The sequence below is a fragment of the Podarcis bocagei genome, assembly GCF_964188305.1.
Source record: "Podarcis bocagei genome assembly, chromosome: 8".
In the NCBI taxonomy this organism is placed as follows: domain Eukaryota; kingdom Metazoa; phylum Chordata; class Lepidosauria; order Squamata; family Lacertidae; genus Podarcis; species Podarcis bocagei.
The window spans coordinates 3,162,810-3,187,527 of record NC_138133.1 but is presented as its reverse complement, the minus strand read 5'-3'; the positions used below and the strand labels follow the sequence as shown (position 1 = coordinate 3,187,527).

The 24,718-nt window shown below is 46.0% G+C and overlaps 2 protein-coding genes across 6 annotated transcripts in view; one reads left to right on the top strand and one right to left on the bottom strand.

The window, feature by feature from the left end:
• Positions 1-978: 978 nt before the first annotated feature.
• CRNKL1 (crooked neck pre-mRNA splicing factor 1) lies at positions 979-16,743 on the bottom strand. Its single transcript, XM_081205988.1, has 14 exons — positions 16,663-16,743; positions 14,403-14,555; positions 13,456-13,547; positions 13,181-13,339; positions 12,602-12,768; positions 8,332-8,510; positions 7,102-7,272; positions 6,788-6,979; positions 5,827-5,886; positions 5,060-5,140; positions 3,911-4,150; positions 3,596-3,697; positions 1,824-2,072; positions 979-1,218 (listed from the first exon to the last, which is right to left on the bottom strand). The coding sequence occupies exons 1-14, from the start codon at positions 16,708-16,710 to the stop codon at positions 1,054-1,056; spliced, it is 2,058 nt and encodes a 685-aa protein (XP_081062114.1). The 5' UTR covers positions 16,711-16,743; the 3' UTR covers positions 979-1,053.
• Positions 16,744-16,853: 110 nt separating this feature from the next.
• CFAP61 (cilia and flagella associated protein 61) overlaps positions 16,854-24,718 on the top strand; it is a 130,674-nt gene continuing 122,809 nt past the window's right edge. For 4 of the 5 annotated variants that reach the window (XM_081205956.1, XM_081205957.1, XM_081205954.1 and 1 more), the window contains exons 1-3: positions 16,854-16,866; positions 20,577-20,742; positions 20,829-20,979. In XM_081205956.1, coding sequence (XP_081062082.1) covers positions 20,585-20,742; positions 20,829-20,979 — 309 coding nt within the window. In that variant the 5' untranslated portion in view covers positions 16,854-16,866; positions 20,577-20,584. Of the gene's footprint in view, positions 16,867-18,411; positions 18,475-20,576; positions 20,743-20,828; positions 20,980-24,718 lie in introns of those variants that run through there. The other variant, XM_081205955.1, reaches the window with a different exon arrangement.

The following is a 24,718-nucleotide window of genomic DNA, read 5'->3' as shown; positions in this document are numbered from 1 at the left end:
ATACCAGTATAGCATGATGTGTGAAATAAGGAGGGGTGGCTGGGCTGTGGAGGGAGGGAGGCTTTTTGTTGCATGATCTCCATGCTCTTTCTTAAAGCTCTGAGTGTTCCTTTCCAGCAGCATGCACAACCAAGGCACCTGGGCTAGGGAGTGGAAAGAACGACCAGGAGAAGGAAGGAAGGAAGGATCGCACCACTTGGGCTGATAGTGCTCTTTGCTTCCCAGCAACACATCCTTGATCGCTGTACCTGGGCTGGCAGCGCTCGGCTGTCCTTCCTAGCAGGAGGAGCGGCTAGGAGAAGGAAGGGGCAGGCAGGCAGGCAGGGCTCTTTCTTAAAGCATCAACACCATGGTTAAGGGGAGGTGCCGAGGCTGACTTCTCAAATTGCTCACAATTATACCACCCCCTGAAATTTTGAATGCTGTTCACAATGTATTGTTGGGTCAAATACAGTGGTACCTCGGGTTACAGACGCTTCAGGTTACAGATTCCACTAACCCAGAAATAGTACCTCGGGTTAAGAACTTTGCTTCAGGATGAGAACAGAAATCATGCAACAGCAGTAGGAGGCCCCATTAGCTAAATTAGTACCTTAGGTTAAGAACAGTTTCAGGTTAAGAACGGACCTCCAGAACAAATTAAGTTCTTAATCCAAGGTACCACTGTATAATGAAACAGTTATCATGATGTGGTCTTCAAAAAGGTTTTGAATGATGTATCATTATATCACACAGGCCTAGCAGTAATAGCTCATTTCTCAGGCCTGGACCTCTCCGATCTATAGATTTTGTAATTGGGGCAATGGAAATCTTTTATAAAAGAATAAATTTCCATCTGTGAATAATGCTTCAGGGCTTTACTTCTAATTTCGTTTTCTGGTGCTGCCCCTCTCTTTTTCCCACACATGGACACATAACATTACTACTACTAGATGAAGTGTTAATGGTTCTTTTTTGCATTTCAAACATTGCCAGTGATATTTTTTGGAAATATTTATTGTATTCATTGGCAAAAATTCTGTACAAAATCGAACAGGGAAAGCAAGTGTGGCATTAGGGACTGCTTTCATCCACATCCTTGTCTGGATCTCTCTCTGGATCATCATCTTGTTGCTGCTTCTTCCAGAGTTTAGCCATTGCAAGCAGTTTGAGGTTGGGCTGATTGGCAGCATCTTCTGGGAAGATGTAATCATAGTATTCTTCCCAGCCAGCATCAGACTAGAAGGAGAAAAGTTAACATAATTAGACACCCAAAACATTATGCCTGCTTGCTTCTTTATCAGACATAAATTTTCCTGCTCTCACTAGTGTTTCCATGCAATAGTTGATGTTTCATAGACGGTTTAAAATAGCAGCATAATAGCACTTCATGCTGCGGATTAAGAAGATGCATCTCTGAATGCCCCCCCTTTCCAGAAAAAGCTGCCCATGGAAAACTAGTGCCAGGGAGAAGCCTAGGCTCCACCTGCCATGTGTTTTAGGAAACTTTTATATTGTTACTTGTGTGAATACTTAGGTTTTGGTTTGAGTGGTTTTTAAATTTTATTGCATACCACTTCAAAAGCACTGCTATGAAGCAGTACACAAATTATGGCTGCTATGCATGTGTACCTGATAGCAAGTCCTACTGAACAACAGAACTTATGAACAAAATTGAACAGTAAATCAATGAATTGTGTGTGCGCACAAACACTTATACACTCCACACAGCACACACTAGTATAGCTCACACAAACCTTCACTTGATTCTGCTGGTGTATAAATTGTTTCTTGAAAAGCCACCACCAAGCATGCAAAGCCAGGTCTCCAGCTTGTGTTCTTACCCCGTCTTCAGCTTGAAGTTTCCTCCTCTTCTTGACTTTCTCTGGCATGAGTTTGTCTACCCTCTCTTTGCTGGATTCGGTTCCAAATTCCTCTTCAAAGTTTCTCCAGGATTCCAGAAGCATAAGCCTCTCCTCTTTTTCCTCACAATTTCTCATTGTTTTATTAGCCTCTTCATATACTTGCCGACACCGTGGTAAGCTGTCATCTTTCCCTGCTGAGAGTTCAAACTGAGCAAAACTGATCCACACCTACAGCAAAACCAAATAAGTCCATATTAGGGTATATGGCAAATCTTTACACAGGAAAACAGGCTGCCAAAGGGTTTAACACGAATCCATTGTTATATAATGCATATCAAGTGCTCTGCTCTGGAGCTGTATATGTTGCGTGCAGCGCTCATAGCAATGAATATATTATAGATGTGAGAAAAGGTGCTTTGGATTTTTTATTGTTCTTATTAAAATGGAGCATTGAATTAAATTATTTTATTTTATTTCTAAGTGTATGACTTAGAAATCAGATTGTTCTCAAAAGCACACACAAAAATAACAATTTTTTAAAAACTGGGTAAGGAAAGGTGAGGGAGAGAAAGTACCATCTGACCAGAAGAATTGTCATACATTTTGAATGGAGGAACAAGACATATAGGGGATCTGCTAAACAAAGACTGTATTGCCCAGTAGCTTCAGGGGTGATTGTGAGGGGTGTCTGGATAAAGGTATGAAGATGTGGATTATGGAGCAGGTCTCTAATTTAGTCACTCCCTATACCAGAGGCATTAAAACTTAAAATGATGGATGGCTGAATTCCCTATCCACATTTCCCCTCACTAAACTCCGCATGACAAATGTCATGGATATGACAGGTTGTAGCTCCACCTTGCAGCCAAAGACAGGAAAGGCAGACTGTTTATTGGACCATCACTCCAACTGGAAAAAATGCAAGCTGTCCCTACACTGTTGGCAACATCTAACAGTGGTACCTCGGGTTATGAACTTAATCCGTTCCGGAAGTCCATTCTTAAACCAAAACCGTTCTTAAACCGAGGCGTGCTTTCCCTAATGAGACCTCCTGCCGCCGGTGCGCTTCCACCATTTGGATTCCGTTCGGAGACCAGGGTAAAGTTTGCTAATCGGAACACTACTTCAAGTTTTGCGAAGTTCATATACCAAATAGTTCGTAAACAGGGCTGTTCTTAAACCGAGCACCACACTATTTGCTTTTCAACACACTGGTACCTCGGGTTACATACGCTTCAGGTTACAGACTTCGCTAACCCAAAAATAGTACCTCGGATTAAGAACTTTGCTTCAGAATGAGAACAGAAATTGTGCACCGGTGGCGTGGCAGCAGCAGGAGGCCCCATTAGCTAAAAGTGGTGCTTCAGGTTAAAAACAGTTTCAGGTTAAGTACGGACCTCCAGAACGAATTAAGTTCTTAACCCGAGGTACCACTGTATGTAGTAGTAAGTTGGCTTCTTTGTTCTATTGGTTCCAAAGCCCTGAAAGATGGATCAGTTTGGGTGTGTTCTCCTGGCCTATACTGCCCCAGGCCTTAAAATTCTGTAGCAATTTTAAAGGCAACCCCATCGAAATAAACTCATTCATTTTCTAAGCAAACCAGAATTAAATTAACCATTCTATCAAGGTAGCCTAAATTACAAGCTTGCTGACTTCTCCAGTGGGCTTACTTAAGCTTCAAAAAAACTGCACACAGCCTTTTGTACCAATGAACTACAGTGGAATCTAGTTCTGCCTAACCAAGTACATACCTTGACATGCTGCGTTCTTTGAAGCAATCGCCGATAAAGATTTCTTGTGTTCTCATACTCCTCTTGTTCGATTTCAAAGTCTATGTAAGATTTCCAAAGAACCTAGTAGGAAAGCAGACAGGCCAGTTATTAAGGTACAGCAAAGTGAACATTCCCACATAAATAGGTTGTCTAGGCAATCAGCTGCAGCAGACCATTGCACTTTGTATTCAAAATCCAAATCTGTTTATTACTCCCATATTAGCCGAGTTATAATATATTCCCTCCAGAGAAAAATATGTTGCAGAGCATGGCAAACTCCAGCACCCCTCTTACCTCTGGCATGTCTAATCGTGGCTGGCCAATAGCCAACTCATATATAGCTCTGGCCCTATCAACATCACCAAGAATGGTTTCTAACTCTGCAAACTTGATCCATGATGTGCAGTTTTCAGGTGCAAACTCTAGAAATTTCTCATACAGTTTCCGGCAACGATCAAACTCTCGTAGCTGCAACTCCAGTTCAATGTAGCCTTTAAACAGTTTGTTCTTTGGACATTTACCTATGGATGTTCCCTGTAAAGAGTAGAGTCAGAAATTGCCCAAAGCCTGTTAGAGAAAGAGCACGAGATTCAAACATGCGTTTTTGAGGCACACCCAAAATTACAGTGAGTGGCCTTCTAAGGTCTGATTCTCACTCCCAGTTTTGACATGCCCTGACAACTACAGCAATCATGGTTAGAATGTTATATTCTGGGGCTGTTCAATATACTTTACAAAAGGAGGTCAGACCCACCAGTAAACGTGTGCAGGAGGAAGAGACAAAACTTCTGGCACCTGAGAGAATCAAGTGGTCCAATGGCTAATGGTGGTATAAAGACGCTTCCTTAAATGAAAGTCAATTACCCTGTGGTGCCCATAGTGTTCATCAGGTCCAGCGGGTTCCTTACCAGAACTTGGTTAAAGAAGCAAACTAGGGATGAAGCATTTCTATAGGCTAAATCAGTTTGTCGGGAAGGAAGTGCCCTGACCCTCCCCTTCCAATTCAGCTTAGAAACCCCACTGGGTGGATCGGTTCATCCCTGGGGACAAATGCAAATGATCACTGGTAGAAGGTTATCTATGGCATTGGGAAATGCAGTGTTACACTTAACCCTCACTTCAACAGCTAACAACAAAATTCAAAAACTGCCCCTTGATATAAAATATGGAAGGATCTTTAGCTGTACCGACTAACCATTTGAATCAGATACTTTCAGTAATTGTATAGCCCCATAATTATAGAATTACAGAGCTGGAGTAATACTGTTGCTTTTATATGAAACCAGATAGCAAGTTTTGTTAGCTGTAACTGTTGTTCAATATGCAAATACAATTAAATAAACATTTTTCTTTAAAAAATCATGACAAATCATGACAGATCAGCTGATCACCCTCATTGTATCACAAAGGAATTAACTTGGACAATCACTTTATTTTCCTTACCAATGCTCGCCTGGCAAACTGGAGATTCTTCTGTCTTATTTCAAATTGAGCATACAACAGCCATATTTTGGCAAATGTAAACTGAAAAGAGAAATAATATAGATTCTCTGAGAGCAATGCCTCCAATTCAACTAAAATAAAGTCTTCTTAAATATGCCGATGCAGAAAACTTGTCCCAAAGAATGGTTATTAACAAGCACAAAGCATTTTCCCTGATAGAGTTTTTTTGAAACACATGGAGAGTGTCCAGTGCTTTCTTTTCCATTGAATATTTTGTTTCATAAGTTCAAGAGTAACAATTAATGGATGCCAGTTGCAAATAAATATTAGAAAAGCTTGGCAGTTTCAAAATTCTTAATTAGTTTAATAAATAGAAGTAAATACATTGCCATATAATATCACTCTCTAGGGACATCAGAAAATGTTCTAATTTGCATAGGCAATTTTCCAATTCAAGTTTTCCCAGAGAACTCACGTCATTGTGTAGCTGTCTTTTTTTTTGTCTCTGGCAAGCCTATGTTCACTTACCTTCCTGCAAGTCCCATGGGGCAAAGTGTAACTTGTTTCTGAGTGGATGTGAACAGGTTTAGACTATGGGAGAAATCAACTGCAACCAGCTTTTATTGCTTCAGTGAACCATAGCCAAAACAGGGCCAATATTTCTATACAAGGGGACTCTTGAACTTAGAACTGAGGTGAAAAATGACCTCCACTCACACATGTACAGCCTTATGTACGAACCCCAGGCATACAACAGAATGTAGTACCTTTTTATGAGGAATGAGTTCAACACAAGCTTGATACACTTGTCTTGTCCGCTCTGGATCCTGAGAAAGAACACATTCTATGTCACATATTCAGAACAAATGCTTCTAAGCAATTATATTCGGAATGCCTCTTAGGAAAATTGTCTATATTGATGCCTGTGTTAGTTATACTACTTAAACCTGTACTCCTACTCCAGAAACCTAGACCTGCTTACAGCTCTCCACCATCAGCTTTCCCCCCTCTTCACCTTCTCTTCCTGTCCCCATTTCTCCTCATCCCCCCTTTTACTCTCTAGGGGGTTCAAAATATAGCTGCTATACTACTAGTTACAACTAGATATTGGGCACATATCACACCAGTGGCTTGAAGTGTTTCAGTGTTTTCTGCTCCATTTTGGAGCACAATTCAGACTCCTTTAAAGCCCTATACAACCTGGGGCCCCCTTCTCTCAGAGACCATTTTCTTGTACACCAAACTGCCTATGCATTGAGACTGTTTAACAGGACCTCTGGAAGAAACCAGAGGGTGAAAGTAACGCTAGGGGCTCCTTTCCCCTCTTGCACCATGGCGGTGGAACTCTTTTCCCAGAGAGGCTCGCATGGTGCCCATGCTGTTATCCTTCTGGGCACTGGGTGGAAGCCTTTTTCCTTCCAAGGCTTTTAAATAAATGATGCGTATTTTTATCTCTGTTTTAGTTTTTAAATGCTGCTTTTAATCACTGTTCTACTGTTTATGTTGTTCTGATTGTTACTGTTTTTAAATTGACAGGGAGGGGGCAGAATTAATTGAAGGGCAGCAAATGGATTTTGCCCACTTGAATGAGTCATCATTTATACATATACATATACACATATATACACATACACACACAAAAATTAGTAATTTATTTAAAATAATTCCATAGGTAAACGCAAGTCACATTTGGTTATTCAGAAAATCAAAGAAATTCAGGAGTTGTACCTTTGCCTCTAGCTCTTCATACAGTGCATAATTGATCCACAGATAGATATACCTCTTCCAGTGCCTCTTTTCTTGAATTGGAGGAACATTGGCAATGGCTCGTTCATAAACTTCACGTACAGCATCAGGATCCGCATCACTTTCCACAAGCCTCAGGTAATCAAACCAGGCATCATAATTATGTGGATTAGCCTTTAAGAGAGAACAGAGAACTTCAGAAATACAAGCTCTTAGTAGTATTCTGGAGATGGCAGTTCAGGGAACTGTCATAAAAGTTTATGCTTCCACTTGCCCCCAGCAGTTGCTGCACTCACTTTCACTTCTTCTTCATATTGGAATCTTCTCTTGCTAACTATAATATCCTCGATTCCTCGTCGATCCCCAAACTTCTTCTCAAAAATGGTGTAATTTTTGAAGAGCTCTTGAGCTTCATGCTTTGGGATTCTGTCCAGGGCGTATTTATAGATTACTCTGACCCTTTCAAACTGGAAAAAGCAACAGCTTAGAAAGCACGGAGAAATATGCTCTACATGAATGCGTAGTAAAACTCTCTGGCACAAGGTTTTCAGTTAAAGGATAGGCAGATGATCTTGGGAAAGAACCCTGACTGAGACCTTGAAGAATAAACAGTACAGGACTAGATGAACCAACAATCTGACTCCGTGTGCACTGACTCACAACTCAAATCCTCAGCCATTTCTCAGAGTAAAGTTCTACAAGGCAAGAGATACAACTATCAGCTTGAGCATATAACAAGGTTCTCATTTTGCTCAAATATATATAAGCTAACATTTTTTATAAAACCAAGAAGTCCAATATAAGTTCTATGTTGCACTGTGGTCTAGTTGCTAGAAACTGACAACAGAAACAAATAGACCCAAGTCACAATACTTTAACAATTTATTTGGAAGTAATGTTCTACTGAAATAATGTTATTTCCATATTAAACTTGTGTAGAACAGTTGAAGGAGCTGTGATGTTTAGCCTTAGAGGAGAGATGAAAGTCATCTTCAAATATCTCAAGGGCTGTCACATGGAAAATGGAGCAAGCTTGCTTTCTCCTGCTCCACAGGGTAGGAGCTGAACCAATGGCTTCAAGTTACAAGAAAGGAGATTCCGACTAAACATCAGGAAAACTTTCTGACAATAAGAGCTGTTCTGACAGTGGAACAGACTCCCTTGGGAGGTGGTGGACTCTCCTGCCTTAGAGGTTTTTAAGCAGAAGTTGGATGGCCATCTCTCATGGATGCTTGAGCGGAGATTCCTGCATTGGCAGGGGGTGGGACTAGATGACCCTTGGGGTCCCTCCAATGCTACAGTTCTATGATTCTATAAATCATGCCCAATATGTAAAATTTTAACTTTCCCCCCCCCATTCCCACTTCCTCCCCCAACCCTCAAACTGCCTTGAGATACAAGCACAGATGGATGGGAATCTGGCGGTGGGAAACATTGATTGGGAAAGGAAGGTTTTGCAGTATCAGTCAAAAACATACTTTTGATTGCAAAATGCAAGCTACATTTTCTAATAAGCAAAATGTTACCTCTTTCTGGTTCTCTTCAAATTTGGCAAAAGCTACATACAGATGCTCATTCATATGTTCTTCCCCAAAGAACTCCACTGCTCTCTCAAATACTTTCCTTGCATGGGCAAAATAACTATGTTTTTCTTCAAAACGAGCATACTTGATCCAGTTCTTAACATCGGGATGCACAATGACAAGTGGAAGATGTTAAGGAATTCAAAGTATGAAGAATTTCATTTTCACTTCTAACTTTTAAGAATAAAATGCCACAAATATATTATGCAAGGATAACAAAAAGGATGGCGAAGTTTTATATTTCATGGGGAAACAGAATGATTTAGGATACAGATCTAAGATTTTGGGAAACTGGTAAATGCAGCAAGACTCAAATAATTTGTTGTTGTTTTTAAATCTCAATCAAGCTGGCAGCACTTTAGGGGCACCTTTATCCTATATAACCTCCAATACACTTTTGTGCATGTGGGTCCTGATGTGAAAGCAAATCCCTTCCTTCCAATGTTGCATGTTTTTCACATGTTTAAGCACGTCTCCTGTTATGTTACTCTCAACCCAACAACATTCAAGATAAAAACTGGTTTCTTCAAAGCCTAATTAATACCAGGCAGAATTAGTGAAAGCATTGCGGTCACTTAGCATAACTGAATGCACAACATGTAGTCTCATCCAACAGGGAGCCAAGGTGCACCTATGTCTGCATAGGATCATGCTTTTGGAATGGTGTCTTTTGCTGCTAAGTTTCAGTAGCAGATGAAAAGGTGACACACAGGGCCTAATTGTCTCTGAAGTGATACACTTGTATCTGGCCTCTAAGGATTCAGATGGCAAGAGAATACAGTGGTGCCTCGCAAGACGAAATTAATTCGTTCCGCAATTCTCTTCGTCTTGCGGGTTTTTCGTCTTGCGATGCACGGTTTCCCATAGGAATGCATTGAAAATCAATTAATGCGTTCCTAGGGAAACCGCCTTCAGACCAGGTCCGGGGACAGTCTGTCCCCGGACCTCTTCTGAAGGCTGGGGGGGGGGGGACAAGGGCTTTTCTTCCCACCCCCAGCATTTTTAAAAACCCTGGGACAGCGGAGGACTTCTCCGCTGTCCGGGCGATCTTAAAATGCTGGCGGGCGGCATTTTAAAATCGCCCTGGACAGCGGAGGACTTCTCCGCTGTCCGGGGCGATTTAAAAGCCCCTGGGAAGGCAGGCAGGGGGGAGCAAAGACTTTCGCCCCCTGCCCGCCTTCAGAAGGTGTTCCCACCCCCCCGCCCGGCTTCGCAGCAGCGCTACGAAGCCCGGCAGCTGGGGCAGCTGTTCCCGCCCCCCTCCCCCCTTCGGAACATCGTTCCGAAGTGGGGCGGCTGGGGCAGCTGTTCCCGCCCCACCTCCCCACTTCGGAACAGCGTTCGGAAGTGGGGCGGATGGGGCAGCTGTTCCCGCCCCACCTCCCCCCTTCGGAACATCGTTCCGAAGTGGGGCGGCTGGGGCAGCTGTTCCCGCCCCCCTCCCCCCTTCGGAACATCGTTCCGAAGTGGGGCGGATGGGGCAGATGTTCCCGCCCCCCTCCCCCCTTCGGAACATCGTTCCGAAGTGGGGCGGCTGGGGCAGCTGTTCCCGCCCCACCTCCCCCCTTCGGAACAGCGTTCCGAAGTGGGGCGGATGGGGCAGCTGTTCCCGCCCCACCTCCCCCCTTCGGAACATCGTTCCGAAGTGGGGCGGCTGGGGCAGCTGTTCCCGCCCCACCTCCCCCCTTCGGAACAGCGTTCCGAAGTGGGGCGGATGGGGCAGCTGTTCCCGCCCCCCCTCCCCCCTTCGGAACATCGTTCCGAAGTGGGGCGGATGGGGCAGCTGTTCCCGCCCCACCTCCCCACTTCGGAACAGCGTTCCGAAGTGGGGCGGATGGTGCAGCTGTTCCCGCCCCACCTCCCCCCTTCGGAACATCGTTCCGAAGTGGGGCGGATGGGGCAGCTGTTCCCGCCCCACCTCCCCACTTCGGAACAGCGTTCGGAAGTGGGGCGGATGGGGCAGCTGTTCCCGCCCCACCTCCCCCCTTCGGAACATCGTTCCGAAGTGGGGCGGCTGGGGCAGCTGTTCCCGCCCCACCTCCCCACTTCGGAACAGCGTTCCGAAGTGGGGCGGATGGGGCAGCTGTTCCCGCCCCACCTCCCCCCTTCGGAACATCGTTCCGAAGTGGGGCGGATGGGGCAGCTGTTCCCGCCCCACCTCCCCCCTTCGGAACATCGTTCCGAAGAGGGGCGGCTGGGGCAGCTGTTCCCGCCCCACCCCCACACTTCGGAACATCGTTCCGAAGTGGGGCGGATGGGGCAGATGTTCCCGCCCCCCTCCCCCCTTCGGAACATCGTTCCGAAGTGGGGCGGCTGGGGCAGCTGTTCCCGCCCCCCTCCCCCCTTCGGAACATCGTTCCGAAGTGGGGCGGATGGGGCAGCTGTTCCCGCCCCCCCTCCCCCCTTCGGAACATCGTTCCGAAGTGGGGCGGCTGGGGCAGCTGTTCCCGCCCCCCCTCCCCCCTTCGGAACATCGTTCCGAAGTGGGGCGGCTGGGGCAGCTGTTCCCGCCCCACCTCCCCACTTCGGAACAGCGTTCCGAAGTGGGGCGGATGGGGCAGCTGTTCCCGCCCCACCTCCCCCCTTCGGAACATCGTTCCGAAGTGGGGCGGATGGGGCAGCTGTTCCCGCCCCACCTCCCCCCTTCGGAACATCGTTCCGAAGAGGGGCGGCTGGGGCAGCTGTTCCCGCCCCACCCCCACACTTCGGAACATCGTTCCGAAGTGGGGCGGATGGGGCAGCTGTTCCCGCCCCACCTCCCCCCTTCGGAACATCGTTCCGAAGTGGGGCGGATGGGGCAGATGTTCCCGCCCCCCTCCCCCCTTCGGAACATCGTTCCGAAGTGGGGCGGCTGGGGCAGCTGTTCCCGCCCCCCTCCCCCCTTCGGAACATCGTTCCGAAGTGGGGCGGATGGGGCAGCTGTTCCCGCCCCCCCTCCCCCCTTCGGAACATCGTTCCGAAGTGGGGCGGCTGGGGCAGCTGTTCCCGCCCCCCCTCCCCCCTTCGGAACATCGTTCCGAAGTGGGGCGGCTGGGGCAGCTGTTCCCGCCCCACCTCCCCACTTCGGAACAGCGTTCCGAAGTGGGGCGGATGGGGCAGCTGTTCCCGCCCCACCTCCCCCCTTCGGAACATCGTTCCGAAGTGGGGCGGATGGGGCAGCTGTTCCCGCCCCACCTCCCCCCTTCGGAACATCGTTCCGAAGTGGGCGGATGGGGCAGCTGTTCCCGCCCCACCTCCCCACTTCGGAACAGCGTTCCGAAGTGGGGCGGATGGGGCAGCTGTTCCCGCCCCACCTCCCCCCTTCGGAACATCGTTCCGAAGTGGGGCGGATGGGGCAGCTGTTCCCGCCCCCCCTCCCCCCTTCGGAACATCGTTCCGAAGTGGGGCGGCTGGGGCAGATGTTCCCGCCCCACCTCCCCCCTTCGGAACATCGTTCCGAAGTGGGGCGGATGGGGCAGCTGTTCCCGCCCCCCTCCCCCCTTCGGAACATCGTTCCGAAGTGGGGCGGCTGGGGCAGATGTTCCCGCCCCACCTCCCCACTTCGGAACATCGTTTTAAAATGCTGGGGGTCGGCAGCGAACGCTCCCGACCCCCAGCATTTTAAAACCTCCCCGGGACAGAGACTTCTCTGCTGTCCCTTGGAGATTTTAAAATGCTGGGGGTCGGCAGCGAACGCTTCGCTCCCGCCCGCCAGCATTTTAAGATCGCCCGGGGCAGGTGGGGGGAAGGCAGGCGGGGGGGAGCAAAGACTTTTGCCCCCCGCCGGCCTTCAGAAGAGGTCCTCTTCTGAAGGCCGGCTGTGGGCGAAAGTCTTTGCTCCCGACCGCCAGCATTTCCCTATGGGCTTTCGTCTTGCGATGCAAGCCCATAGGGAAATTCGTCTTGCGAAGCGCCTCCAAAACAGAAAACCCTTTCGTCTTGCGGGTTTTCCGTCTTGCGAGGCATTCGTCTTGCGGGGTACCACTGTAATCACATGACTGAAGGCTCCTTCAAAGTAAAAACAATATTCCCCAACATAGGAAATTAGCTGTCAGGAAGACAGGTAAGTTAGTACCCTTCTCCTTCAACATCCAAATTCCTATAATTTCTACATTCCGCAGATAACCAGGTTGGAAGGATGCTGCTTTCATTTGGCCTAAAGACAAAATGTGAACAAAGCAACAATAGAAAAGTAAAACATTAGGCTGAAATAGAAGCAGCCTCAAAAGGATATATCTCTCATATATAGAGCGTGCTCTGTCCACCTCCTTGTACCTCAGCTCAAAGTTAATGTAAGAATGCCAGGATTGTTCTTCTGGCTGCCATTCCATCCAGCGCTCAAACACCTGGCGGGCTCCAGCAACATTCCCCAGCATCTCTTCCATGTAAGTGTATTTGTACCTTTCCAAATAAAAGCAACATAAGAAGCTTAACCCAGGCTAATCACTCTCCACACATAAGTCTGTGTTCTAGTTAATATCTTTTTTAAAAATCACATATGGTTCCTGAATACAGAGTGCTTGCACATTTGGTATCTAGCACACCCAAGTAAGGATTCCTATTCTGGATCCTGGTCATCGCCCAGGGCAAGCAAATAGTTCACCAATAACCATGCAAGATGCAGTGACATCTCTTTTTCAGAAAACTATAATCTATAGAATACAATAAATACACTTTCCAATACAGTATTTATTTATCTTTATCAAATACTTTTCAGATGATCAGAAATAGATGCTTTGTCACCCATTTAGAGAGGAAGATATACTCTGGTTTACTGATTTGTATGCCAAGCAGCAAACCATACTTCGCTTACCAGAACTGGTTGACTCTCGGTAGAGTAGTAATAGCACGATCCCAGATGTTTCGGGCATGATTAACTTGGCGGTTCTTCATTTCCATCTCGGCATACTTCAGCCAAAGGGTGACATTGCGGTAGTCTACATCTAGAGCACGTTCGTAGATGGAACGAGCCCTGAGAGCAAAACATTGTTGAAATTAATACATGTGTGATTCATATTATAGACTGCTGGGCACTGTAAGTCATTCATACGGCTGGTGGTGCTTGAAATGCAACTCTTAACAACGTACCTTTGTACTTCTTTGAGGCTTTCCTCCCATTGTGCGTACTTGATCCAGTTACTGATAACTGTCCGGTTTTTTCTTATATTATCTTCAAAGGTCTAGGGAGAAACGTAGAGTGTGTAACTGTACTGTGTAACCAAAAGGAGATTGGTAAGGAATTTGACTGTCTGAGTTCTGGTGTGTTTTTTTAATCATATTCAGTCATGTGATTTAGGTCCAGCACACCTTAAGGACTGCCTGGTTCCTTATAACCCTGCCTTTATCACTGAGGTCTTCAGGAGAGTTTGTGACAGTGGGGTCCCATGCCTCAGATGCACAACTATGTATTCAGTATTGTGGGCCCAACTCTGTAGAATTTCTTCCCAGCTGAGATCAGACAGGCCCCCTCCCTGTCAAACTTTTGGCACCTTTATTTCAGCAGGCATTTAATTTTTTATGGCTTTATCTATTTTATCTTTCTTGTATCTTTTTAACTTTACTGTACACTGCTTAGAGACTAAGGTGTTGAATGATATATGTTGTTGAAAGAATAATGACAAATACTGAAATGCCACTATTAAAGGATAATTTTATCAATCGATCCACTGATAGCACTTCTCAGAAGCAGCTATCTTAGAGAACACTACTTTTCTTATATATCATCATGTTCCCCAAAAAACCAGCAAGTGACAACTGCATATGAAGATGTGTTCTTGATAGCTAGTGAAAGTCTGGAGTAGCTCTTCCACATGTATAGAACTCCTTCCTCTTGAGCATCCCTAGAATGAAACCTTTTAGGAAGCAATGTATTGTATGGTTAGCATCAGGCAGCCAGACTTAAGCCATGCAGGGAAAGGGTTTTTTAAGGCTACAGTATGTTTCAACAAGTTATTACACATCAAGAGATTCTGGGATACAAGTTCAAATAAATAAAACCAAATATTTAGCATTCGATAAGCACGATGTTTACTTGCCTTTCTTTTTCGAAGTTTATAGTCATTTAGCTCCTCTTCATCTGTGATCTTCTGTTGAGGAGGTGGGGGGAGAAGCTCAAGTTCTCTTTCTTTAGCTTCTCTTAAAAGTTGCTCTGCTGTGATCTGTACCTCAGCTGGGGCTTTGTTTTTCACCTGGGGGACAAACCATTTCTTGTAATGACATATTTTAGCATTCTATGCGTGGCGGTAACAAATGTAATTCCACAAGTATTCACTATATATATATATGTGTGTGTGTGTGTGTGTGTAAAATATTTTATGTAAAAGTACCAGAAACCTCCTGTAATTCAGCACAACACTGCAACAGATATTCTTAATATTTTATTTTACTCTTAAAAGTTACCTAGAGGGTTTCTTGTGAAACAGAAATATATGCGCAAAGTCATTTTTAAAAAAACCAATAAAGTTCGCTCATGCAGTGTATGTGATGCTATGATAGAAATGTTGGCCATGACAAAATGCAATCTTTCAGGTCAATTTGCCTTTCAAAAATAAAAAATTAAGTCATTCACCAGAAGAGGAATTAACCCTTTCTTTACACTCACAATGAGTTTTTACAGACATTGTTTTTGCTGTCAGGAGCAATTCCTCATTAAAAAAAGTATCCTAATAGATAACTGTACATTTTGCACGAATCACAATAATCATTAGGAAAGGTAGAATTAATCAGCATGCCCTCTACCAATGCCCTGCCATTTAGATGGTGGCTGACTGCATGCAGTTTGACACAATGTTGCCAGATAGGGCAGGTGTTGCCTCTGAATTCAACAATAAAAAATAATGTCAACCTATAGTTTTACTGTGGTCACAATAAAATCCTTTTTGGTCCACTTGTTTTGTGCTGCTCAAGACAGCAAATGGTTGGGTCACCCAAAATCTGCTTAATAAAAGGGTGGTGGCTATACTTTATTTCAACTTCCCTTTCAGGGAGGGTGGCAAGATACAAATGACTCCCATTCGTTTTAACGGTTGTGAAGGAAAAGAAATTTCAGCAAGTGCAGCTTTTCTTGCTTTCTGCACAACAAACGGTGCCTGCTAAAGTTTCTTCTTCTCTAAATAAGTAAACAAAACTACTTTATAGCCCACGTCTACTCAGAACCAAATCCCACTACGTATAACCAAATGTGCATGGAACCTAAGCCTGGTCCTCAAAAGCAAGCCCCAGTCCAAATGTATTTTTGTGCTTTTATACTGTAAGCCATCCTGTGATGCTTGGATGAAGGGTGGCATATACATTTAATAAACAAAACAAAACCCCTCATTTAGGGTTTCAGTATTGTCAAACCTAGTAGTGTTGCTTTACTTCTGAATAAGCATGCAACTCCATGGGAAAAGGTTGTATTTGTGTGGCTGAGCCAATAGGAGGTATCCCTCCTATTTTGCTGTCCCATTTTGCAAGTGCCAAAAATGAGGGGAGGGCATTTTGACTGCCTTTCGGAAGAGTGAAATTAGGGGGCGCAAAATTCACTGGCGGCATCTGCAGCAGTGTTCTGCTGGTGGTCATCATCTGGGTTTTGCTTCCCCCCATGATCCTCCCTCTGACCAGACTGATGTCATGATGCAGATCAGTCTCATGAGGGAAACTGGGGGTGGGGGTTACAGCTCCCAGGCTTAGTTCTTAATTATCACTGCCTTATACTTGGGGGAACTTTGACCGCATCCTCTCCTCTTGATTCAATGCACTAGGTCTGTACGGTGGAAACATTGCATGTCTACTCCGGTATTTCCTGTAGGGGGTCCTAGGTTCATCTTCTTCTGCATCAGGTTGCACCTGCCTTCCTAAGCATCTTTATTGCTACCACTACTGTACTATCATAAGGTTCCCGGAGGGTCGCCTAATCCAAGCCCTGCCATGAGGGAATCTCAAGCAAAGCATCCACGGGAGGCCAACCAGTGGGACCCATTAGAGATATAGTTAACTGTCTAGAAATTGGTGCCTTTTTTAGAGTTTTATTTCCCACTTGCCTCCTCCTTCCTCGTGCGTTGCATTTGTGTTCATTTGCCTGTTTGTTTGTTCATTAGAATAGAAGCCTGCGGGCGGGGAATGTCTTCTTTCGACTTCATGTAAGCCTTTGGGGCACAAATGCTCGAAGGAAATCAATAGCACTCGGCCGCGCAGAGCCCGAAGGAACGCTCCCGCCTCCCCCTTTTCGGTCCCTGCCATCTCTCTCGGCTTTCACCCGCCGCCGCCTCCCCCCAGTCAGCTTCGCTCGGGAAGCAAAGGCCTCACGCGCCCCACCTTCGCCACTTTGGGGATCCGCTGCTTCCCGGCCGCCGTAGACGCCATCTTCCCCTCTGGTCTCGAGCGGCTCTCCGGCCCCGCCCCCTCCCCTTTAACCCCGTCAGCATCCCAGCATGCCGCGCGCGGCGGGAGGCCGGGCCTCCGCGTCGCCATAGCAACGGCTAAGCGCGTCCGAGCCAGTTGGCAGCCCCGGCTGGGCAGGTGAGTCCCCGGCTGTCACCCCGCAGAGGCCAGCTGACCCTCAGGGATCCCTGATTCGAAGCTGCTGCGGCACCTGGCCTGATCCCGCCATTTGGGAGCCCCAAGGCCGGCAGCGTCAACAGGGTTCCCGGGCAGGGCTCCCTCATCCCGACCCAGACGTCACGCGCGGGAAATGTGAGGCGGAGGGGAGAGAACTGCGACATGTTGACGCCTGAGGCGAACCGCGAACTTGCTGCGGGGCGGGATTCGCGCGGGGAAGGAGGGGTCGGTGCAGAGCGGCCCCAGGAACAAGGGAGGAAAGGAGCTGCGTCAAGGCTGAGGAGGGAATCCAAGGCCTGGCAGCAGGTGGAGACCCCTGAGGGGGGCAGCCGTGGGCGAGGCGGGCCTGGGCGGGATCCTGCTGCCCCCGGAGGCAGTGGCAGAAGCCACTTGAGGTGCTGGCGCGGCTAAAGCTGCAAGAAGAGGGTGGAGCCTCTGTTTTGGTGTTTATGTTAACAGGGAGGCTGGCCAGGGACGCGGACTTATAAAAAATATTGGGGGGGGGCCCGGGAAAGCTCATGAATAATAAATAAGCTCATGAATATGCAAATAAAGTGGCTCCGGCCCTAAATAGGGCAAGCCACGCCCCCCAGCCAGCCGATTGGCTGGCTGGGAGGTGTGGCCAGTCGGGATTCCCCTGTTCTCGCGGGGGCTGAAACCGCCAGGAGGAAGGAAATTCCCCCCGGCAGTGCCTTGGCAGTGGCGGTGGTGCTGCGAAGCAGCGAGGCAGGAGCCCCCGCCCCCGGCGCTCTGCTGGAGGGCGCCCGCAGGGACGCGGACTTATAAAAAATATTGGGGGGGCCCGGGAAAGCTCATGAATAATAAATAAGCTCATGAATATGCAAATAAAGTGGCTCCGGCCCTAAATAGGGCAAGCCACGCCCCCCAGCCAGCCGATTGGCTGGCTGGGAGGTGTGGCCAGTCGGGATTCCCCTGTTCTCGCGGGATTTCCGGCAGTGCCTTGGCAGTGGCGGTGGTGCTGCGAAGCAGCGAGGCAGGAGCCCCCGCCCCCGGGGATTCCCTAATCTCGCGGGGGACGGCCGGGGCTCTCCGATTAGGGCGCGCGGCTGGCTGGCTGGCGAAGGAGCAGGTGGGGAGGAGGCGGGGGACGGCGGCGGCGCTCTGCTGGAAGGGCGCCCGAGATTATTGGGGGGGCTGAGCCCCCCCAAAAAAATTTTTGAGGGGGCTCGAGCCCCCTCAGGCCCCATGGAGTCGGCGCCTATGGGCGCCCGAGATTATTGGGGGGGCTGAGCCCCCCAAAAAATTTTTTTGAGGGGGCTCGAGCCCCCTCAAGCCCCATGGAGTCGGCGCCTATGAGGCTGGCTCTCTCTCAGAAGTAACTTGCTTATCTTGGACTATATTCAGAATAAGAAGTTAAAGGTAACTGAACAACATTGCTAGTTGTTGGTTTGTGTGTAAGAGCAATGTGTTGGTTTGTATTTATGCCGTGGGCTTTTTTGTACCGAGTTTAAAGACAATTTGCAGTAAAACTTTGGAACTCTTTCATCCAGGGTGAAGATCAGAGAACTCTCCTCACAATAACTCTACCATCTTTCTCTGTTACATAAGGTCTGTAGAACAGCCCAAGAACAGCAATGAGGTGATAAAATTCAGTATTGCATCACCCTGCAGGTTGGAGATGCTCATGTCTTGTAATGATCTCCACCTAGTAAGCTAGTGTCGGAATCTCCACTCGGCCAAGCTGATAAAGCTCATCTTCCGGCCGAGTCCTTCGGAATCGCCCTCCAACAAATGATTAATGACCTGAGCCTCTGATAAGGCCTCAAGGCACATTCCCCCATTCAGCAGAGTTCCCAGCACAGGGAAGAGACGAGAGGTTTGGGCTACATTGCAAAGAGTTTTATTATCCTAACTACACAGACAAAAAACACATCCTCTCTCTATGAAAGCAGAGAGCAACTGAACAAAGGAAACAGGAAACCAGTAAACATCACATCTGTCTCCCTTCTCCCGTGAGACTTCCAACAGTCTGGAAGCCCTGGAATGTAAACAGAGTCCTGTGACTCCAAGCAGCTGCACAGTGATAAGAACAGAAACTAACATCCTCCACCTTTCTGTGAACACCACTGGGCAGCGTGTCAGTACAATCTCAGTACAAACCCAATTTCTGTATACAGGTACAGTGCTGATCCCTTGGAACAACCTTGGACAATAAATCAGCAGGAATTTCATTACCTGGCATGTAGGACACCGTTACGAGTCCTTTCTGAACACATTCTCTAGCATGTTGCAGCTTTGCAAGTGCTTCATGCTTTGCTTACAACCTTCAGAAGTCAGCAAAGCCAAACATGCTTTGTTGTCCTGATAAACCTGGATTGGACACTTTACAGGAATTCTCATGTCTTTACACAATTGTAACAACCATTCACAATCCACAAGTGAATAAGACAGTGCATTCAGTTCAGCTGCACAAGAACTCAAGCTAACTGTTGTTTGCTTCTTGCACGACCAATCAAATAGACCCTGATTGCACATGTAGCAAACTCCAGACGTGCTTTTCCTGTCTGTAGTGTCACTTCCAAAACTCGCATCAGCAAATATCTCAAGACCACCAGACTTCTGATTGTTAAACCTCAGTCTGTAATTCATAGTGTGCACTTGTTAGTGTAACCTTTCATGTTTTGACTCCTTTTAACACTCAGTAACACTCCAAAAATTATCAACTTCCTTCTCTATACCTGAATGTACTTGAGGCAGGCCAGTTCTATGCACACTTCACTTTGAAATAATCTCCATTCAATACATTTAGGCCTACTCTCCCATCAGTTTGCACAGACAGCTACTTCAACTGCCATTCCTAGAGTTCTGTAGTGGTGCTAAGGACAGTAGCATAACCTTACAAAACTAGGGATTCTGGAGAAATTTGGTGGGATTCCTCTCCTGTCCTCTATTTCAGGTGAATTCACCTGATCCACCTGGATAACAGACAGATCAGACAAATTCTTCATGGGAGTCTACATACACATACCCAGAAGTTCTATGAGTTGCTCTGAGTGGAGTGCTCCCAAGACCATTTGTAGCTCTGTTTTCCACTCTTATCACAAGAACTTTGCTTCCTAGCTGCTCTAAGCAGCTATTACCAGGATTATAAAAACTGTAAACGGCAGACTATGTTGTGAAAATGTAAGTGGGGGATGGGGGGATCCAGAGGTTTGTGTGATTTTTTATTATCACACATTTATGCAGAAATGGGATGGAAGGGAACGAGGGGCAAACCATGCAAAAGGGAAATCAAACAGAATTAGACTGATCTGTCAGTCTCTGTACAAAACAGTAACTCCCATTATTTAAGTGTGACAGCTGACAAATACAAGAAGACTCTGTGGTGGTGTTGTAGACCTGCTTTGTGAAAGCAGAGCAGTTATAGAAATTCTGTAACATTTATTCAGATAAAGCATAAATCACAAATTTCCCAATCCTAACCAAATAAACGTCAGTCTACAATTCTAAGTGAGCTTATTTCATTGTAAGTGTAGGTTTAATTCAAATACATCTGACCTACTTTCAGGGAAATGTGGCTAGTATCTGGCTGTTGAAATCATTTTATGTTTAAATTTTATAAATTCATTTTTGTGATTCTCAGTGATATGTTTTACTGTCAGTCATTTATTTGAAGAATAGGAAATATTTTCTTTTATTTTTTGCTGCAGAATGCACAATGTCTTCACTGTCTCCTGCAACAGCATCATCTACCCCACCATCTTCTGTCATATTCAGTGCTAGAAGAACAGAATCCCATGATATTCCTAATATTGTCCAACACATGAAATACAATACAGAAAGATTATTTGGCAGAATTAATGTCATCTATCTTTTGTAAGTAGCAACATTGCAACCATTTATAGTGCATCTAATTTCCTGTTAGTTGTTTCATTAACAAAAGTTAAATGTTTGTTTTACAGAGAAAAAGCCAATCTTGCAGTGACTTTAGTTAATCAGAAGAATGTAACTGTTGCTCATGCTGTATTTCTGGACTATCCCAACTGGGATGTTGTTGATCAAGCCAATTGGGAACAGTACTTAGAACAAAATTACGTTCAAAACAAGTGTACGGTAAGGAACATTTTTTCCCTTCAAAATGTTAAAGATTTTACATATTGTGTGTGGTCATTGCAGAGAATAGACAAGGCCCACTTATACTGTGCATGCTTGAGTACAGTAATCTTAATTGTCCTGTTCAAGAAGGTAAATGTGGAAATGTACATGACACTAAGCCAAACCACTGCTAAGCATTAATGAGCAAGTGTGCTGCTCCACAGAGTGAAAATGCAGCCATTTCACTCCTTTCCTGCTCCTGCTGTTGCCACAGTATGTGGAGCTAAGCCATGATTTGGCTTAGCATTATGTGTGAATCTCAGCTTGTGGTTTGTCTTATTCCAAGCAAACTATAAGTAGTAAACACCAAATAAACTACAAGCCCTGATTCACACATAATGCTATGCGTCACTTTAAATATCATAACAACAGCAGAACGGGATGAGTGAGGCAGTCTAGTTTTTGATCTCTGTACCTGTACTGCTCATTTATGCTAAGCCATATTTTGGCTTAGCATTATGTCCAAACCAGGCTATTTTGCTTTAATTCATCGATTCATTGCCTCTTTCCTGTGGAATACCTCCTTGAATATATTGGAGAATAGCCACACTCTTCATTGGAAAGATGTACTACAGTTTGAAGATAAGTGGAAATAAACATTTTCTTGGTCATAAGCCAAAGGGATTGGGATCTATAGAATCTAAGAAGAGGCTTATTTTACACTCCAACTCAAATCTTGTCTGTCTATTCTACTGATCATGTCAGAACCATCCTCTGTGCATGCTGGGCTCTAAATGGTAAAAGAATTTAGAAGACTCCCTGAAGTAAATAGAAAAAGTAGAGACTATCAAATGTAACTTTTCTTCATGCATTTTATATATCTCCTTTAGCAGCTAATTTTCCCAAAGTGTTGGTAGAGAGAGGAAGGTATAAGATAAGAAGAGAAAAACAACAAAAAGCCAAAGTAGGTGGCACCTGTATAATCTCCACTCAGCTTTCTTTGCCTATTTGTGGAGAAGCCCCCACAATTCTGAACAGAGTTGAATTTACACATTGATGTTACACTCTTCACATGAAAATGCTATCTAGCTAGCATGTGCACCCTCAAGTTTTGCTGTCAGAAGCATATACATGTCTTCTAACATATATTCTCACTGACACTATATATAGCCATCATAAGGCGATCAGGTGGCGCTGTGGTCTAAACCACTGAGCCTCTTGGGCTTGCTGATTAGAAAGTCGGTGGTTCGAATCCCCATGACGGAGTGAACTCCCTTTGCTCTGTCCCAGCTTCTGCCAACCTAGCAGTTCAAAAGCACACCAGTGCAAGTAGATAAATAGGTACCGCTGTGGCAGGAAGGTAAATGGTGTTTCCATGCGCTCTGGCACTCATCACGGTGTCCCATGGCGCCAGAAGCGGTTTAGTCATGATGGCCACATGACCTGGAAAACTGTCCACAGACAAACACCAGTTCCGTCAGCCTGAAAAGCGAGATGAGAGCCACAACCCCATAGTCACCTCTGACTGGACTTAACTGTCCAGGAGTCCTTTACCTTTTTTTAAGTAGCCATCGTATATTCATAGTAAACTTCTATAGTGCTTCTGGTCTTGTTCTGATCTACCACTTACTCCACTGTCCTGCAACTGCTCCACCTTATCTGATCATGGGCCCAGCACTCATTGTAGAAAATGCTCCTTTTTGCCAATTATTTTTATTGATTTTATTAATTATTACAAATCAAACTGAATTAATTTCATATAATACAATTTCTTTAAAACCAGTTTCCCGCTCTTGTTACATATATATATATATGTCCAAGATGTATCCCCATTGCTTCTGCACTTCTCTCTTAGTCTCTAGAGGACATCACTTCGCTTGCCACTGGAATCAATTCATTCAGCTGCCCTCTTTATCGCCTTATTGTGGTTCGAGGACCCGATCCCTCCAAAGTGGAATGAATACACAAGGACACATGATATAAGATTAATGGGCAAGAAAAAGGCCACAACTTTATTGATTACAGCAAATGAAAAGGTATTGGCTTAGGCATTGGATTACGTCAGCTGACTGCACCCCCTCAGAGAGGGGTGAGTCTGAAACAAGGGGGTTTATTCACCAGTAGGTGTAGCCTGTTGATGCTAATCCAACTATAGGCTCTCCCCTGATGTCACCGAGGGTCGTGCCATGGCCTCCCGCCAAGCAGGCATCGGACAGAATACACGACCGCCAGATTCCTTTAATGGAATACCCAAAAATTGAAGGCATAGGCGATGGCCACACCTAGCTCTTTGACACCACAACACATTATTCCAATGCCTAACCTACCCACCAATACCACGAAAGTTGTGACAATTGCTACGAGGTAGGCGAAAAAACCAAAAAGCCTAATGCCAAATGGAAAAATTCCTACCAGGCCCCCCGGACAACCAGGACGACCAACCTAAGGTCCATAGCAAGGCCAAAGAACAAAGACCCTGAGCTAAAAGGGAGTGGAGGGTGGGTGACTCGCAACGGGATGATGAAGAGTGAGGCCAAGGAGGGGCTGGCGCCGCAGCATTTAGGCTGCTGTACACGCCCCCTCGGAGGCACCTGGTTGGATGCTTGCCGATGGGGGTGGGCGCCAGCCCAGGTGAGTGGAAGGCAGGGGGCTAACGCCCCCTGCTAGAGGTGGGGCTCGGGTTCCCGCCCACAACCACTCCCCTCTCTTCCAGGAGGAGAGTCTTTGTAGAACATGCTCTTGATCTGGTCTTTCCTGCTGAGCAGATCATGAGTGATCCAGTGGTAGAATAGATATGTGTCACCCTGCTGTCTTGTGAAATTTGGATTGCTGAAACTGACTCCCACTATAGGGGTAGGGTAATTAAGATGGTCCATCTTAGGAGTTGCTGGTTTCCACTCAAATTTAATACTACAGTTTATGAAGGTCCTGTGGAGATGTTTAGAGCACTTTCTGGTCAAACTTTATGGGATCAGTTTCACTTACTTCAGGCTGATGATGTAGATAAGATGTTTGCAAGGTTTGGGCTAACCATATGTTCTCTTGATCCTTGCCCACGATGAATTCTAAGATCTAGCAGGGAGGGAATTGATGGGTGCGTCCTGGGAATTGTTAATGCCTCATTGCTGGAAATACTGATGTCCTCCCACTTGAAAGTATTGGTGGTGCAGCCCTTCCTGAAAAGGTCCTCCCAGCCCCGTGATAATTTTTGCCCAGTTTCAGCTATCCCTTTCCTGGACAAGCTGATTGAGAGAGTGATGATGGTCAGCTGCAGACATGCTCGGATGGAACAGATTATCTGTTTCAATCTGGGTTTGGCAGCATAACATCCTTAGTCATCCTCTGATGACTATTACTGGGAGGGAGACTGAGGGAAGTGCTACCCTATTGGTTTTTTTAGCAATATTCAGCATAATCAACTACAGTATTCTCTTGGAGTGACTCTGTGGTTTGGGAGCTGAGGCACTATGTTACAGTGGTTATGTTCCTACCTGTTGGCTCGCTACCAGAGGGACTTAATATGTTGGGGGTGTTATTCGGTGGTTGTTGTTATTTTGATCATGTATTTTGTGGTTTTATATTCTGATTTTATTCTGTGAAGTGCCCTGAGACCTGCGGGTATAGGGTGGTATATAAATTCAATAAATTAAATAAAATAATTAAACTTCTGCTTGGGTCCTTGGCAGTTGTGGCTGTGGACCCCCACAGGGTTCCATTTTGTCCCCCATATCTATATGACACCACGGGGAGACATCAT

Excerpts from the sequence above, each read along its gene's own strand:
- CRNKL1 (XM_081205988.1), bottom strand. The coding sequence starts at position 16,710 with ATGGCGTCTACGGCGGCCGGGAAGCAGCGGATCCCCAAAGTGGCGAAG. Across the intron at positions 7,273-8,331 it reads TTGAAGAGAACCAGAAAGAG|TTTGAAAGGGTCAGAGTAAT; the intron begins GTAACATTTTGC and ends TGCTTTTTCCAG. Across the intron at positions 5,887-6,787 it reads ATGAAGAGCTAGAGGCAAAG|GATCCAGAGCGGACAAGACA; the intron begins GTACAACTCCTG and ends GTTCTTTCTCAG.